The following is a 16,347-nucleotide window of genomic DNA, read 5'->3' as shown; positions in this document are numbered from 1 at the left end:
CCACCATCTCGAAAGGTTTCTCGTCTTGCTCCGGCGGCCCACCACCTCGCTTTTCCCGATCGGCACATTTCGGGGCGTACAAAGAGGCTCACGCGTCCGCCGCTTGTCAGCCTACCACACCTTCCACCTCTAGGTTCTTCTAGCCTGCCGAGCTAGCTGACTCTGAGCACCCTCCACCACCGCCCCCCCTCCGGTGTCGCGCCCCTGTCCCCCTTTAACGCGGCCACCCACACACCAACGCATCAACAATCAATAACAACCCACCCGCCGCCAGCTGCACACGTCCGGGGAGAACTTCTTGATCCTCCATCTTCATGACATGACGCAGAACAGCCCCAGAGCCTCCGACGACACCAGACTCTCACGAACACGCGCCGGCTCGCAACACAGCTACCATAAGCACTCGCCACACCCCCAGCCTCGATCACCGCTCAGGACTTCGCCCAAGGCTACCCACAAGACGGCACACAATTCCCAGGCACACAAGGGCTCGCCTCTCATCATGGTTACCACCTCGACACCCGCGCATCGCGTCGACGATGACGCCTACTCGTACTTCTCCCTCGAGGACAACACGCAGCTATCCCACGGCTATGGCTGGATGCAGCCCATAGAGATTGAGGATGACGACCTCATGTTTGGCGGGAAGAGCCTCAGTGCGTGGTATGAGGAGGAGAGGCAGGCGCCCACCGCCCCTGTCGAGGAAGAGAGACGCGGACGTCAACGGGTACGCTTCTTGTCGTCAATATGTACTTCATGTCCTTCGACTTGAATACTAACGGTTCAATCACAGGTTCGCTCCCATCACTCGTCATCGCACCACCACCACCACCAACAACACCACACAAAGTCAAAGCAGAAGACATCATCGTCTTCGAGCAGTGACGATCAGAAGCACTGCTAAATAAGGCGATGGAACCGAACGCCCCGCCCACAGCAACGTTATAGACGATACAGCAGCCACTTGTGACTTTATTTTCCCTCCCATGTTGGATACCCAACCGCATTTCTCTCATCGCATCTCGTGCTCTCCGACGCACGCACACCTCATATCATATAGATCATGCACATCAACTGCATCTTTTCATGGTTCGGGTCTATCAGCACATTTAGAGATTGGGGAGAACACCCATTATCCGGTCACTCTCCGGAATGACCCACGGCACTTTTGATTTTTCACCACTACTCGGCATTCACGGCACGAGCTTATACCCAGAACTTTTGGTTCTACCACCATCATCGCGGCTGTCCCAAGACAGCTGGCACTATCTTGACATTTACGGGCACCGGTCGCGTCTCACGAGAGATCCTAGGACACAGAGGACACAGATTGAGGACAAAGAGAAGGACGTTTCAGGGATGTGCTTCAGGGCGCTGCCTTGTAAGTTCAAGGTCTCTTGTTGGAATATTTGCGGCGCATTGCGGGCAAATTCTTAATTTGCCCGCAGCGTCTATTATTGCAGCTATATGGCTCACGCCGTACTCGGCGAATGCTTCTCTCCGGAGAGCTTCGTACGCCTGGTGCGAGAGGTCGTTACATGATGTCGCACATGTGACAGCGATGGCACCAGGACAGCACTAACCATGCTGAAATATACTGCATATTCTGAGAACATGACATGGCAAAATCCGTGATTGTTATGAGTTGTGAAGTTTGATGACTCTGACAGAACCATCCCACGTCCGGACTCGGACACGAGCTGAATGAAAAATTCAACCAAGACAGAAAGGTTTTTCTCGGACGCGCTAATGCGGTCTAAATCCAGTCAGCTTTCTTGTAAAGGACGTCAGGACACCATTCGGAGCTAACACACTTTTTGGAGGTGAGGGGTGTGCGGTCAGTTGGAGAAGGGGGGCGGTCCTGATAACATGCTAGAGTAGAGCAGATGAGGTGATAGCAAGGGGAAGCCTGACGAGAGAAAGAAAGAAAGAAAATACTCCGAAAGGAGAATGTCCAAAGAGAAGATCCTTCAGTGTCGCTTTGTTTATTTATTTTTTTCACTTTTCGGCTATCGAAACCCAACTCAAGGTTGCCGGACGGAAGATTAGGGCACACGGCACAGCTTTGAACCTCCCTTCTCTCTCCCTCCTTCATTTATCTTTATTCTTCTTGCCGCCGTTCCTAAATGGATCCTTGTCATGAGCGTACGTATTTGGCTTATACTTCATGGAAGATGGAGGATCTCTTAGAAATTGTGATTTTGTCTTGTCTGCGATGAGAAATTTGCTCTGCGGTTAGCTCGGGTTAAATCCGCGCGGCGTGTTTATCAACAAGCAGAGTTTGCGTGGTCCGGATCGAAGAAGAAGGGAGGACACGGAGAGAAAATGAGGGAGGGACCAGCCGGAGTTTGACGGACAGGGCAGACGGACCCCGGAAGGCGGCTTTTTACTGAAAGAAAACCTGTGTGTGAGGTTTATATGTAACAGGAGGAGTAAGTAAGAGCAGTCGCTTGACTCTGCGATTTGTCAGAAGGGCCGTGGGAAGAAGTCCGAGGTCTTGCTTGTCTTGGGGTCCTTTGTTCAGTAGTTTCTCGTGGTGTCTTGTGTTCTTGTTTCTGGCGGCACTTTTTTGGGGCATATCTGTACTTTCTTCTCCGCACAAGGCGGTTTTGGACCACAGGCGGAATGTGGTTTTGGTGTGTTTATTGTAAATAAGTGTTGGAAGAAAAGGTGACATGGCCAGGTATTGGGTTATATTGGAGTTTTGTGTTTAGAGAGTCGTCGGTGCTGGACATGTGTGAAGGGCGTTTGCTATTCTTGGCCGGCGGTGCAGTTACTGTTATTGTTGTTGTTATCGTCGCCGCCATGTTCCGTTCTTGCCTGTAGTGGAACAACACCATGGAATGCGTCGTCCATGGCTGGTCCGGGATTGTCGTGATCCCACTTGGCTCCAATGTACGTATGGTGGATGATGTCTGGTAACTGCGTACTTATCTAGTGGTTTCGTCGGCATACGGGACTCGGGATAGATTCCACCGAATATGGTCGTTTCTGCCACCTTGAAGTTCCATCCTGTGATTCGAAACTGCTGAGGTGGAGGACAACATCTAGGTCGTCCAGATCAGCGGGCTGCTTCTTTGGGTTCCCGGTGCTTCTCACTTGTGTTAGCCCAGGTCTTATCCAGCCGTGCTCAACTAGACACCAAGCTGTTGTGAGGTTTGCTCTATTCTCGTCCTAAAAGTCAGTAGTTGACAACCATGCTAGGACTTCCGTTGTTGAAAAATGTTTTCCTCGATATACCTGAGCGATGGGCCTTTATGTTCGGGCTCGGATGAAGCCTGGCTTGGGCCGGGACATTTTAGAGCCGACCCATTGGGAACAACGTCAGGATGATAGCCTGTACCGAAACACGGGGAGAAACGAGGGCCCAATAACTATCACGAGACTAGTCCGGCCCGTGGATATGGTAAGAATGCCTTCATACCTGCTCGACGTGTTTCGTAGCGTCAGCTCCAGGAAGCACTGCGGAATACTTTTGAGCACTTTGTCAAGGCTACGTCCAGCTACAGCTAGACAACAGTATACCTCGCCAGGAAATCGTAATGTGAGATTATACCCGCCGCAAAAGACTTGGTGTGGCGGACTTGGCGGCATGAGCACAGCATTTACGGACCTACAATGCTCGAGGTCCTGACTGACTGAATCATAATGACAATGATATGCCCACTTGGGTGGTTAGCGATTTCATTTTCAACCTTCCTTGTGCAATAATTATGGTCCTCGCCCGTGCCACCAGCCTGTGGCACGGATTCGTCTAAATTGGACGCCTCTGCTGTGAGTTTAACGGCATTCGATGCCGAGGCGGAAAATGCTTCCGCACAGTCAACTCGCCTAACCGCCGGCGACCGCGTCCATTGCTTAGCCATATGTTTCCTCTGGGAAAGATAACAGCACTGTTCTACTGACTGATGCAGCCATACAGATGGACAGACATAAATTGTATAAAAGCACCAAACCCCTTCTTACTGACTCGTCTCGGCATGAAGCCATCCATACTCGTGGAGAACTTCTTCGGCCTCCGAAGGAATGAACCACCTAGAGGTAACAGCCCAAATACGTGGGAATATCTCGGAGAGGACGGACTGCGCCGTACGAAGGAGCGGCGCTCATGGTCCCTCAGCAGCCTCTAGGGTGTGGCACCATCAACGGAATCGCCGCAGTACTTCACCAACACGTCCGCAACCCGGCCAAAACCACTTTGGTGTGGCGGCTGCAGAACAATTCTGGAAATAGCATAGCGACTCAGACCTACGGCGAGATATCCCTATGCTGGAGCAGTGCTTCCGATATGACAGTGACAATATCGCCGCGCGCGGACAGTCCCATGCCGACGCATGCCTATGAGACAAAGTTACCGAATGAAATGGGCATCTGCACGGATTTCCATGGATAGATTTATCCATCTTTCCCTTTGATGGTTGTCCTTTCCAGCCAGGCATCCCACGTGGTTGGAAATCCATGACCGTGAAGCCCCGCACTGCCATCAAAATCACATATACGACTCGGTATCGATCGCTGCTCCCAGATCTGCTCTGCCCCTCGATACATTGTGATAATGTCGCTATCGTAGGCTAGATGCGCTCCCTCCATTGGGCTCCTCGCGCCTGCGTCGCCAGGAACCATCTCGGCTTGCCCCTGGCGCCCATATCTCCATCGTTGGCGAGATGAACGAAGCCCCCTTGTAGACTGTGGTAATCTCATGATCCAACAATTATAGCGACGAAACGGGTGTGATCCTACCTTTTGGGGTGGTCGCTTGTATGTCCACGTGAACACCGGTCCTGCGTTTCGAACCCCTAGTCGCTAGAACCTAGAGGAATTGTCTAATGGTAATTATGTGCATGTCTCCTACTGCTCGACTGCATCATGCAGCCCAGGGATTCTCCAACAATCCAACCGAGCTTGATTGACGGACATTATCGACTGCCAGTTTGACAATCAGTGGTCGAGCTTCTCCTGTCTGCTGTATCCGTGTCTGGTGCAAGCCCCGCTGGCGGCACAAGTATGAAGCTGGTTAAGTTGACCGCCGCGGAAGCATCGACTCTGTAGCAGGCTGACAATGGTCCGCAAGTCTAGTGAAGCGGACGGGGACGCTGGTATGTGGCATCCTCGTAGGAGGCACCGACAAGATATGAAATTGACCACTCATGCCCTTGAAAGTCCGAAATGCTTATAATGCCGTACACGACAAACGTTTCAGCCAAGATCCCAATTGGTCCAAGAATATCATGTCGGACCGAACGTGCGGTAAGTTATCATCGGAACTTCGACCCCTCGCATCAACTCGCTTGCGTCAATTGCTCAGCTGCATGCTGCGACACGAACCTGTCTCGGCTCTCTGCTCAGTCCAAGAGGGGCAAGGCTGACAGCCGACATCTCCGTCTTGGCTGCCATCTCATGGGCAGGCACAAGCTTTGCCACGGGCCCTGCATGTGTGCTATCCACTTCTCGGTCACTGTCTAAGCCGACTTCCTGCATGGGACAATGGGCCGTGGGCTGGTCGGGTACTGGCAGCCCCTGCTAACTGTCACTTTGTTACCATATCGTGCGCTAAAGTCCCATGCCAGAACATGGAGGCATGCAGGGGAGAGACTGAACCGGTGGTTGTTTACTGCCCAATTCTTCCCTTTGCTCGACTCGAATACGGGGTAGAGTTGCGCCCACACACACATGGCTGGACAGGCAGACTTGTGCTGACATTCTTCGCGCATTGCATCTGCTACTTGTCCCCGCTCGTCATTGTTAAGAGCCCCGAGAGCCACACATTGAATGCTGCAGATTGGCAAGTCGGCCTCTCGGCCTTTGTCGAATCACGCAAGCACGAGTGACGCGCCCAGCTCGAGGCGTATAATCGCACCCAGGGAGAATCATTTCCCTGGGGTTCTTGGCCGACCGGAAGAGTTGTGTGCGCCGTGGATCATGGGGAGCGGCTAGACCTTCTCAGTTCGAACACAGACAAGGCTGGCCTGCACAACATCAGGGACTCGAGCGAGGTCTTTTCCGGAATTCGGTTAACCGAACGGGCAGTGGTTGACCTGCGCCTGGCCAATTCCAGGCGATTGTCCCGTTGTTGTGGCATAGCTGAGGGTCCATGCATGACAAACCTCAAACCCAACTGCGCGCGCCTCGGATAGATCCGTGAATTTTTGCAATGCCCAACGGGACTACCCATGTCTCAGTGAGCATGCCCTGGCACGGGGACACGGCAAGCTCCTTGATGCGCTGCTTGCGTTCTGCACTTGGCAGTGATATTGGGCTCGGGACGGTGTCTAATTCGTGATGCCCGAATCCTTTCATGCTGCTGGTTTTGATTCAGACCAAGTGCTGAGCACAGTCGCGTTCTGTTGTCATGCAGGCGACACAAGCGACAAGTGTGCAGGTGCGTCCCATGGCTGACTAGTGCTCGGATATTAAGGTTGGCGATCGGAACAAAGCGAAATTGTCGGCGCCCACTATGCAATCAAAGCGCGAGGTGCCACGCTGGGCGCTGGGCAACAACCAGGCTGATTGGGTTGTTTCAGACCGCATGGGGCGCACACGCCACGCGCGTGGGGATGGAGCGCTAATAACGAGGAAATTCTGAGGATGGCGGCAGCATTCCGCAGTCTGCTCTCAAACAGCCTAGGGCCAGGTCCAGAAGTCTGGAGCTTGGGGTACTCGTCGGGGCGTGGTGGCGCGGCGGAGCGAAGGCTCCCGCCAGCCTCGCGTTGCGCATAGGTACCAAAAGGCACGCAGGCAAAGGATGCTCAACTGCCGCGAAGCACAGCCGTGGTTGGCCTACAGGGGGTTTGCCTCCGGCTAATGTGGCGGGCGTGAAGATCTTGGGTGAGCCGAGCCAGAAGGAAGCCGGTCCGGCCGGAGCAGATGACGGTCGAACGTGCTGCAAGGTGGCGGTCACTCTGCGAGGTGGCCCGCTCGGCCGATACTGAGATTGCCTCCGGGCCAGTGGGCAGCGCTGATTAAGGAAGGACATGCGATGGGCCTTGTGTCTGGGTAGGCGAGGTTAGGGTCGTGTTGTGCATGGAGCAACAAGTGGCCCCAGTGCTCCGAGCTCAGTGGGCGGGCGAGACTGGGCGGGCAGGGATTGTCTGACAGATGCGTGTGCGTCGTCAATCGTGCGTGTCGCTTCGGGCAGGCATTTGGCGATCGCCGTGCGGAGAGGGCAGCCTGCTCCGGATTGGCGAGGGAGCCTGGGCCAGCCATTACCACGTGTGAATATCGGTGCTGATGCTGCCCGGCGTCGCCTGCCCCAGCCAGAACCTCAAAGATACACGTCCGTTGCCAAATCGCGACGGGAGGCGAGGGCGCCACCACCGAATCTTCAACGTGAAGACACACCAGCCGGCGGCGTCTCTGATGGGATGGGGACGGTGATGACACATGGTATAGGCTGTAGGGTGCAAGGACTCGGTGTAACCCCCGGCTGCAGGCATAAAATAGCACCGGGCTCGGATTCGACCGCCTGGGCAGGAGAGGAAGGCGGGACGGTGCATGCAAGTCGGCTGGGCGGCCATGAAGAATCGACGGCGTGTGTGGCTCTAGTGCTGCGTGGGCCGCACCCAGGGGCCTGAGGCCCCCCGCGGCCACCACTAAGCTTCAGCGCCCACCGGCTGCCGCCACGCCCGCCGTCGGGGCGCCGCACACGCCCCTCCGCACTTGCATGTTTCGTCCCGGCCACGCTCTGCATATTCCGCAGCGTGCGTCGCTCCCCTCGTGCCACAACGGCTGCTTCCTCCGTGTCGTCCACCTCCTCCATCACTCGGCCGAACCAGTCTCTCGTGCAATCGCTCCCTTTTGCCTGGGACAAGGGGTTTCGCCGCCCGGGTTTTCGTTATGCTGTCTTGGTCCTGGTCAATAGACTCTCGCCTGTCCTTCCCATCTCCACTGTCGTCGCCGTCTGGCCTGCGCCTTCCTTCCTGCTGCCCTTGACCCTCGGGCGAAAATCTGTTTCTTGCTGGAGCCCATGGACGACCTCGGCTCGCCCTCTGGCACAAATCAAGACGCCGACAACAGCCTTCTCGGCCTTGGCGCCGGTGGCCTTGGCTCCCGGAGTGTCAAGCGCCCGCGTCCGGTCAAGTCCTGTACAGGTAAGTGGGAAAAGTCGTCGTGGCGATGGTGTCTTCGGTCCATATTCCTGGTTCTCCCGGGTGCTAACTAGGCTCGCAGAATGCCGGAAGCGCAAGCTCAAGTGCGACAGGCTGCTGCCGTGTTCACAATGTCAGAAATCGCAGCGCACTTGTAAATATGCGCCGGATGGAGATCCAGCCAACCTGTCGGAAGGCTCGGACGGGGAGACAGCAGACCGCCCAGTCAAGCGGAATTGGTCGCAGCCGCTGAATCTTCGGCAACCTGATGGGCAGGCCTCTGGGACGCCCCCGACTTTGCTCGAAGACCATGCGATCAGGCTCGAGCGCCTCGAGCGCATCTTGCTCGCCAAGAGTCCGCCAGCAGCTGATATCGGCACCAGGTACGGCCGGCCAGCGGCAGCGCCTGTGACCATTCGAGGCTTGACCGTCAAGGGTGGCATCCGAACGCGCTTCTTTGGCCAGATGAGCACCCGTGTGCTGCTGAATCTGGTATGTACCGAGCCGCGCTGTTAGTTGCGCAATGTCTTGCGAACTTGCTTAGAGGACTGACGCGATTGTGGTGCAGTTTGAAGAGGCCAAGGAATTCATGTTCAGCCGGAACAAGCCTGCAGACATTAGAGACCTCTTCATCAACATACAGAAAATACATAAGGCACTCTCCGACGAACATACACGAGTGACCACCCCGCTGCCCATGTTCGTGGCATCAGCAACGCCCCCGGAGCACCGCATGAGGAACATTCTTCCTAGCAGGCCGGTCTGCGATCAACTGCTTCGGACATACATCACGGGGACGGAAACTATCTATCGCACGGTCCACATTCCATCTTTCATGCGTCAGTACGAACAGTATTGGAATGGGGAGCAGGTGCCAGAAGTCTTCGTACCACAGCTCCTATGCATGCTCTGTATAGGATACCGATTCTATGGTGCTGGCAAGGGGCTGATGTACGATCGTGAAGGAATCCATATTCCTACCGCGTCAGCGCTTGTTAGAATGTGGCTCGACAACATCCGGGGCAAGCAGCTTGACTTTCGCACTTTACAGACTGAAGTCTTGTCTCTGTGTGCTCGACGAATGGTTGATCCGCGGGATCAGGAGTCATGGAGGCATATTGGCCTGATTGTGCGGATGGCCATGACTATGGGCATGCACCGGGATCCGTCAGAATTCGGGCAGAAGATCACACCGTTTTGGGGCGAGCAAAGACGCAAGCTTTGGTACACCATTCTCGAGTTCGACATTCAGTTTTCGATGCAGTGCAATCTGCCCACGTGTGTCCGCCTAGGGGACTACACGTGTCTTCCACCGAGGAATATCAACGATGACGAGTTACACCCCGATATCGAGGAATTGCCCGAGACGAGGCCCATAGAACAGCATACTGATTCCCGCATCCAGGCCTTCGCTGCTGGCACTATGGCTCTGCGATTCAAAGTCGTAGACTTGATCAACAGGTCTGATAGCTTGCCTGATTTCGAATCGGTCCTCGATGTAGGCACAGAGCTGGAGAAGACCTTCGAGGATATTCGCTACGCACTGCCTCGATCCCAAGAGACCGACCCTAGGGAGGCGAGGAGGCAATGGATGACACGGGTTATTCTTGATATGCATGTTCGGCGGGCCATTCTTGCTCTTTATCGACCTTTCGCGTTGGGTGGCCCTGACGCGCCACAACAGATCATGACAGGTTATCTCCGGTCTTCCATGATTTTACTGTCTTATCTCGACGACATGGACAGGACAGCTCCAGATTATGCGCATGTGTGGCATCTACAACATCTTGTCCTGAAGCAGGATATCTTGCAAGCTCTTTTTAGCGTTTGCTATTACATCAAGCATACAACCCAAGATGCAAAATCTCCAATGTCCTCCAACTGGGGCTCTTCCACCAGGGGATCCGAGCACACCGTCGAGGAGGCATGCCATGCGGCGTCAGAGTCTTCACTACTTCTGTCAGCACCGCGGTTGAGGCGCAAAGTTGAGGAAGTTCTCAATGACCTCATGGTCCGAATACGAGAAATAGGGACGGATGTGAAAGACCTCGTCGCCTTGACTGTCGTTCTTGGGACGTGCTGTGGCGGATCGTTTGATCAAAAGAGGGAACGCATCAAGATTGGCATGCAGAACGTTCTCGAAGCTGGTCTGCAGTCTATTCACGCAAATCAAGAAGCCATTGCGGCGATGCCGGTACGTATTGATTGTCCCGTCCTGGAGAGTTTGTCGTGTATGCTAATTTGGCGCCTCTGCCGTGTGTAGCTTTCATCACCATCGTCTCAGCATGCGAATCCGGAAATGCAATCAACCAATAACTTATATTCTTCCTCATACATGTCGGCAGAAATGGTAAGTCTATGCTGGATGCTTGACCCCAGTTACCACGAGACATCATTAACAACCCTCCACCAGGTCACCGAGGACGCCATGACCTGGGATACAGAATTTTGGATGATGGGGTGAGCGAGGTAGATACCCAATAATATTCAGAGTAATGGACTGTGAGGGGCGCAATCGCCCTGACGCCGGGGTTCTGGGCCAGGGCAATTCAGTGTGTATGCAGGACTCCGGGCCTGGCATTCTTTGTCGTCGATATATACATGATGACAAGTTCGCTTGGGATTCGCAAGTTGAACAATATTAACTGGCGCGAGAAGTCATGTCAACGATGTTTACAAGCAAAGATAATGGCCAACTGGGCCACATGGAGAAGGCCTGAAGCAGAGCAGCTTGACAAAAACGACCCAACGTCGTTGCCACTCCGTTGCTGATTATGCGGCAGCTTTGGACAGTAGCTTCTTAATCTTGATAATTTCCTCTCGTATTGCGAGAATCAATGTCGCCTGGAGGATTTCATTCAAGCGACTTAGTCACAGCCCCACGGACGACCTCCGAGCACGGAAGGCCCACCAATGCACTTCCACCCTACAACTCCGATCTTTAGCTCGACCCCACCACGGATAAGGGGCCGATAAGACCGTACCCCGCCAACTTTTTTTCATATGACGACCCAAGAAGGACCCGATCCTGGATGGTGGCTTTCGCCTGGAAGCGTTCTCAGGGCGAACATAGGCATTGACCTTGTCTCAGTCTTGGATCCCCTTCCGCCCATCTAGCCAATATGCCGTACGAGGTCTTGGTTGGCGAGTCTTGTTTCTCGAGCCCCGAGGCTCAGAAGGTGCTCGACCGCATCAACAACAACGGCAAGGTCAACATCCGCGGTATTAGTGGTCGCCGGCTCTACTATGTCGACCTGAAGACTGTCGACAGCAGTCTTGACAAGATCAAGCAGCTGCTGCAGGTCGAAGACTCCAGCAATCCCTACAGCTCGTCTTCCGGCTCGAATTCTGTCGACGTCTACATCACTCCCCGCAACATTTCCCCATGGAGCTCTCAGGCCACCAACATCGCGCACGTCTGCGGCCTCAAGGACCAGGTCCGGCGCATCGAGAGAGGCCGCGTCATCACGATTGAGTACGATGGCGCAGACGTCAACGCTCAGCCCGACCTGTCGTTCCGCGATATCATTTACGACCGCATGACGGAACACTTTGCTCTCGAGAAGCCCAGCCTTGATGACATGTTTGCCGAGCGCGAACGCGCGCCTCTTGTTGTGGTTGACATCTTTGCCGAGGGCCAGGATTCGCTGGCGATCTTGCAAGAGTACAACAAGAAAATGGGCCTCGGTCTTGACCAGTCCGAGATGGAGTACCTTGTGGGTGTTTTCACCAAGCTGGGACGCCCTCCACATGACGTCGAGCTCTTCATGTTTGCACAGGTCAACTCTGAGTGAGTCAAGATCTTTCCTATGCCAAGTCGCTTGCGACTATCAGCTTCTGGGAGCATATTTGAAACATGTCCACTGACATTGACACCCCAGACACTGCCGCCACAAGGTTTTCAACTCGTCCTGGACCATTGACGGGGAGAAGAAGGACAAGAGCCTGTTCCAGATGATCAAGAACACTCACCAGAAGGCCCCTGATTTCACCGTGTCTGCCTACAGCGACAATGCCGCGGTCATGCAGGGCGAGACTGCCAACTACTGGGCGCCCGACTACTCGACGGGCACGTGGAAGCTTACCCGCGAGGTTGTGCAGATCCTGGCGAAGGTCGAGACTCACAACCACCCAACGGCTATCTCGCCATTCCCTGGTAAGTCTCAGGTTGTGCGTGCTCGGATGCATGCAGAAGTGCCTTTACTGATCAGTTTATAGGTGCCGCTACGGGATCTGGCGGAGAAGTGAGTGCACACTACCTTCAATGCATCTTCAATCGTACTGACTTGATCGCTTCAGATCCGTGATGAAGGAGCGGTTGGCCGAGGCTCATCGCCGAAAGCTGGTCTCTGTGGTTTCTGGGTCTCGGACCTGTTAATCCCAGGCAGCAAGCAGTCGTGGGAGAGTGATATTGGCCGTCCGGGCCACTACGCCAGCAGTCTGGATATCATGCTCGAAGCCCCAATCGGTTCGGCACGCTTCAACAACGAGTTTGGAAGACCTTGCCTGACGGGCACATTCCGAACCCTTCTTACCAACACGGGCGACGAGTCTGCGGCTGACTGGCGAGGCTATCACAAGCCCATCATGATCGCTGGTGGTGTCGGAACTGTCCGTCCTCAGCATGCTCTCAAGGACCCGTCGATCGTCGAGGAGTCGGCAGCCGTCATCGTCCTTGGTGGCCCCGCGATGCTGATCGGACTTGGAGGTGGTGCTGCGTCAAGTAATGATGCAGGAGAGGCCAGTGCCGACTTGGACTTTGACAGTGTGCAGCGAGGGAACCCGGAGATGGAGCGCCGAGCCCAGATGGTTATCAACACTTGCTGCGCCCTTGGCGACGAGAGCCCGATTGCCTTCATCCACGATGTTGGCGCCGGTGGTCTGTCGAACGCCCTTCCTGAGCTGGTCAAGGATGCTGGATTCGGTGGTAGCTTTGAGCTTCGCCAAGTCGAGAGTGCGGACGGCAGCATGAGCCCGCTCCAGATCTGGTGCAACGAAGCCCAGGAGCGCTACGTCCTGCTCGTCAACGAGAAGGGCATGAACCGATTCACCAAGATCTGCCGTAAGTCCACCATTGTGTCTTTATGATGATCAGCCTACTGACATTCAACCAGAACGCGAACGCTGCGGTTTCTCTCGTGTCGGCACCGTGACGTCTCATGTCAATGATGGTGCCGCCAAACTCGTCCTAACCGACAGAGATTCTCAGGTCGTCCCTATTGACCTCCCCATGGATGCTCTCTTCCCCCCCGGACGCAAATTGGAGCGGAATGTCGAGAGCGTCAAGAAGAATCTGCTCGCTTTTGACGCCGCTGCAACCCTCGAGAAGAAGTATGGCGCCATGGATGTGTCGCAAGCGATCACACGTGCGACTGAGAATGTGTTCCGCCTGCCAGCTGTCGGATCCAAGATGTTCCTTATTTCTATTGCTGATAGAGTAAGTGCTTGAAATTGGCCCGCTAGCAGTACATTTCGCTGACCTCCCTAGACTGTTGGTGGTTTGACCGTCCAGGACCAACTAGTTGGCCCCTGGCAAACACCTGTTGCTGATGTCGCTGTGACCCTCACGTCGTTCGCGACAGACGAGAAGACAAGACACGGCGAAGCCATGGCGATGGGCGAGAAGCCAACTCTTGCCCTTATCTCTGCCGCCGCCTCGGCTCGTATGTCGGTTGCCGAGTCACTCCTGAATCTCGGCGCTGCTGCCATCAAGGGATCGCCTGATCGTCGGGGTGACTTGAGGCGCGTCAAGCTCTCTGCCAACTGGATGGCCGCCGTCAACCATCCCGGCGAGAGCGCTGCCTTGTATGAGGCTGTTGAGGCTATCGGCATGGACCTGTGCCCGAAGTTGGGAGTGTCCATTCCTGTCGGCAAGGACTCGACTTCGATGAAGGCCTCCTGGAAGGACAAGGCCACTGGTGAGGCCAAGAGTGTCACCGCGCCAGTCTCCGTCGTCATCTCTGCATTTGCAGTGGTTGAAGACGTTCGCAGCACATGGACGCCACAGCTGCGCCGTGGCGAGGAGGTTGGTGAGACCAGCTTGATGTTTGTTGATCTTGCCAAGGGCTTCCAGGCTATGGGCGGTTCTGCTCTTGCACAGTGTTTTGAGCAGCTCGGGAACGAGGCGCCCGATGTGCGGGACACGGAACTTCTTGTCGACTACTTCGATGCCTTGTCACAGCTACACGAGGAGGGCATCGTGCTTGCCTACCACGACCGGTCTGATGGTGGTCTTCTCACCACAGTCGCGGAGATGATGTTCGCGGGCCGCTGCGGAGCTGACATCTTCATTGAGCACTTGACCAAGTCATCTTCCACCAAGGACGTTCTCGAGGCGCTTTTCAACGAGGAGCTCGGTGCTGTCTTCCAGATCCGCACTGCTGATGAGAAGCGGTTCACCAGGTGCTTCGCGACGTGCGGCCCCCCTCCTGGTCTGATCAAGAAGATTGGCTGGGTTCCCACAACCAACACGCAAAGCCTCAAGATCAGGCAATCTGGCAAGACACTGGTCGAGCTTGACCGCGCCCAGATGCAGCAGTGGTGGTCCAGCACTTCATACGAGATGCAGAAGCTCCGGGACAACCCGACTTGTGCCGAGTCTGAGTTCGCCGCCCTGGCCGATTCCAAGGATCCTGGTGTCTCGTACAAGCTCACTTTCGACCTGAACGAAACGGGTCTGCCCATGTTTGCGCAGCTTAAGGGCCTCGTTAACTCGAGGCCAAGAGTGGCCATCCTCAGGGAGCAGGGTGTCAATGGCCATGCTGAGATGGCATTTACCTTCCGCGCTGCCGGCTTCGATTCTGTTGACGTCACCATGTCGGATATCCTTGACGGCTACTCTTTGGCCGGCTTCACTGGTCTGGCTGCCTGCGGCGGCTTCTCGTATGGTGATGTGCTTGGTGCCGGCCAGGGCTGGGCCAAGTCGATTCTCATGCACGAGAATGCTCGCAAGACGTTCCAGAACTTCTTTGAGCGGCCCGACACATTCGCGTTGGGCGTGTGCAACGGCTGTCAAATGCTCTCCCGTCTCAAGGAGCTGATTCCCGGTGCTGAGAACTGGCCCACGTTTGTCCAGAACGCTAGCGAGCAGTTCGAGGCCCGCTGGTCCATGGTCGAGATCCAGGATCCCGAGCCGTCCGTCTTCTTCAGTGACATGAGCGGCTCAGCGTTCCCCATTACCGTGTCCCACGGCGAGGGTCGGGCCGAGTTCTCGTCATCGCAGGCCACCAGCCTGCAGAAGCTCAACGAGGATGGTCTCATCCCCATCCGGTACACGGACAACTACGGGCGCGTGACCGAGCAGTACCCCTTCAACCCGAACGGCAGTCCCCAGGGTATCGCTGGTGTCAAGTCTCGCGATGGCAGGGTTCTGATAATGATGCCGCACCCTGAGCGCACCATCATGGCTGACGTGGCGAGCTACGCTCCCTCGGACAAGATCGGCCAGTGGGGCCAGTACGGTCCCTGGATCAAGATGTTCAGGAACGCGAGGAAATGGATTGGTTGATGAAGCGGACACGGTCGGAGGGTCAAGCATGGTAACGGGATTCATATAGATGACTTGCCACAAGTCAAGTTGGAGGGTGGTGTTGTAGTTTCAAGACTCGACATCGGGGTCATCACGGGCGTTAGAGTGGGTTACATTATATCATTGACAGAAAGAAAATACCAAATCAGCAGCCTAGATTCAATCGAAGGTCACTTTTCCATGCACCTGTCGAGGATTCTCACTTGGGACTAGGACGTGCGTGTCAGGGCATTGGACATTGAAGTCGAACAAGGCGCTGTGCTGTGCAAGATGGAAGTACAGTAAGGGGGAAAGAGTCATGGGAGAAGGTGTAGGATTTGAGCCAGTATAGGCAGTGCTGGTTCTCCAGATGACAGTCCACGGATGTGCTCTGGATTGAGAACGAGGAGTGGAGGATGCTCTGGTGTTGGTGAACCTTCGGGACCGAGAGTATCGAAAGAAAGTGCTTTCGTAGCCAGACTGGCAGGGACAAGCGTACAGTACATGCTCCAATGCACCTGCCAACTCAATCAGCCAAGCCATCACATGTCGCCCACCCGATGAAGAAGTGCCTGAGCTGACAATGGCCGCATGATTTCTCTCCCAAGGGACATAGCAGTAAGTCACGATAAGCAATGCCACTACACCGTTGTGGCTGGGCACGGGGGTTCGTTGGCGATCTTGCAGGCTCGAGTCCCCACCACAAGACTCCCACAGCGCAGATCCATCCCGCACAACTCGAAACAGGCGAGGAGG

At 55.2% G+C, this 16,347-nt stretch overlaps 5 protein-coding genes across 5 annotated transcripts; 3 read left to right on the top strand and 2 right to left on the bottom strand.

Moving 5' to 3' along the window:
* Positions 1–238: 238 nt before the first annotated feature.
* B0I36DRAFT_30800 (uncharacterized protein) lies at positions 239–1,028 on the top strand. Its single transcript, XM_046152055.1, has 2 exons — positions 239–727; positions 794–1,028. The coding sequence occupies exons 1-2, from the start codon at positions 320–322 to the stop codon at positions 902–904; spliced, it is 519 nt and encodes a 172-aa protein (XP_046007473.1). The 5' UTR covers positions 239–319; the 3' UTR covers positions 905–1,028.
* A 569-nt stretch (positions 1,029–1,597) lies between these two features.
* Positions 1,598–2,241, bottom strand: B0I36DRAFT_30796 (uncharacterized protein). The gene has a single exon (XM_046152054.1). The coding sequence runs from the start codon at positions 2,093–2,095 to the stop codon at positions 1,757–1,759; it is 339 nt and encodes a 112-aa protein (XP_046007472.1). The 5' UTR covers positions 2,096–2,241; the 3' UTR covers positions 1,598–1,756.
* Positions 2,242–2,751: 510 nt separating this feature from the next.
* Positions 2,752–5,478, bottom strand: B0I36DRAFT_353947 (uncharacterized protein; the record flags this gene model as incomplete). Its single annotated transcript, XM_046157251.1, has 6 exons — positions 2,752–2,934; positions 3,425–3,482; positions 3,967–4,035; positions 4,253–4,338; positions 4,741–4,803; positions 5,326–5,478. 6 exons carry the CDS (start codon positions 5,476–5,478, stop codon positions 2,752–2,754), a joined length of 612 nt encoding a protein of 203 aa, XP_046007471.1.
* A 2,250-nt stretch (positions 5,479–7,728) lies between these two features.
* On the top strand, positions 7,729–10,941 carry B0I36DRAFT_334154 (fungal-specific transcription factor domain-containing protein). Its single transcript, XM_046155313.1, has 5 exons — positions 7,729–8,087; positions 8,167–8,576; positions 8,653–10,278; positions 10,348–10,434; positions 10,498–10,941. The coding sequence occupies exons 1-5, from the start codon at positions 7,964–7,966 to the stop codon at positions 10,546–10,548; spliced, it is 2,298 nt and encodes a 765-aa protein (XP_046007470.1). The 5' UTR covers positions 7,729–7,963; the 3' UTR covers positions 10,549–10,941.
* A 265-nt stretch (positions 10,942–11,206) lies between these two features.
* B0I36DRAFT_353945 (CobB/CobQ-like glutamine amidotransferase domain-containing protein) lies at positions 11,207–15,591 on the top strand (the record flags this gene model as incomplete). Its single annotated transcript, XM_046157250.1, has 6 exons — positions 11,207–11,874; positions 11,966–12,240; positions 12,303–12,328; positions 12,384–13,146; positions 13,199–13,521; positions 13,573–15,591. 6 exons carry the CDS (start codon positions 11,207–11,209, stop codon positions 15,589–15,591), a joined length of 4,074 nt encoding a protein of 1,357 aa, XP_046007469.1.
* Positions 15,592–16,347: the final 756 nt, after the last annotated feature.

This window comes from Microdochium trichocladiopsis (assembly GCF_020744255.1).
Source record: "Microdochium trichocladiopsis strain MPI-CAGE-CH-0230 chromosome Unknown B0I36scaffold_10, whole genome shotgun sequence".
In the NCBI taxonomy this organism is placed as follows: Eukaryota; Fungi; Ascomycota; class Sordariomycetes; order Xylariales; family Microdochiaceae; genus Microdochium; species Microdochium trichocladiopsis.
This window is presented reverse-complemented; position numbering and strand designations above follow the sequence as displayed.

Bases quoted from the DNA above. Each gene is read 5' to 3' on its own strand.
- B0I36DRAFT_30796 (XM_046152054.1), bottom strand. From the start codon at position 2,095: ATGAAGGAGGGAGAGAGAAGGGAGGTTCAAAGCTGTGCCGTGTGCCCT.
- B0I36DRAFT_30800 (XM_046152055.1), top strand. From the start codon at position 320: ATGACGCAGAACAGCCCCAGAGCCTCCGACGACACCAGACTCTCACGA. The intron at 728-793 runs GTACGCTTCTTG...GTTCAATCACAG, and splicing joins AGAGACGCGGACGTCAACGG to GTTCGCTCCCATCACTCGTC.
- B0I36DRAFT_334154 (XM_046155313.1), top strand. From the start codon at position 7,964: ATGGACGACCTCGGCTCGCCCTCTGGCACAAATCAAGACGCCGACAAC. The intron at 8,088-8,166 runs GTAAGTGGGAAA...CTAGGCTCGCAG, and splicing joins TCCGGTCAAGTCCTGTACAG to AATGCCGGAAGCGCAAGCTC. The intron at 8,577-8,652 runs GTATGTACCGAG...ATTGTGGTGCAG, and splicing joins CCCGTGTGCTGCTGAATCTG to TTTGAAGAGGCCAAGGAATT.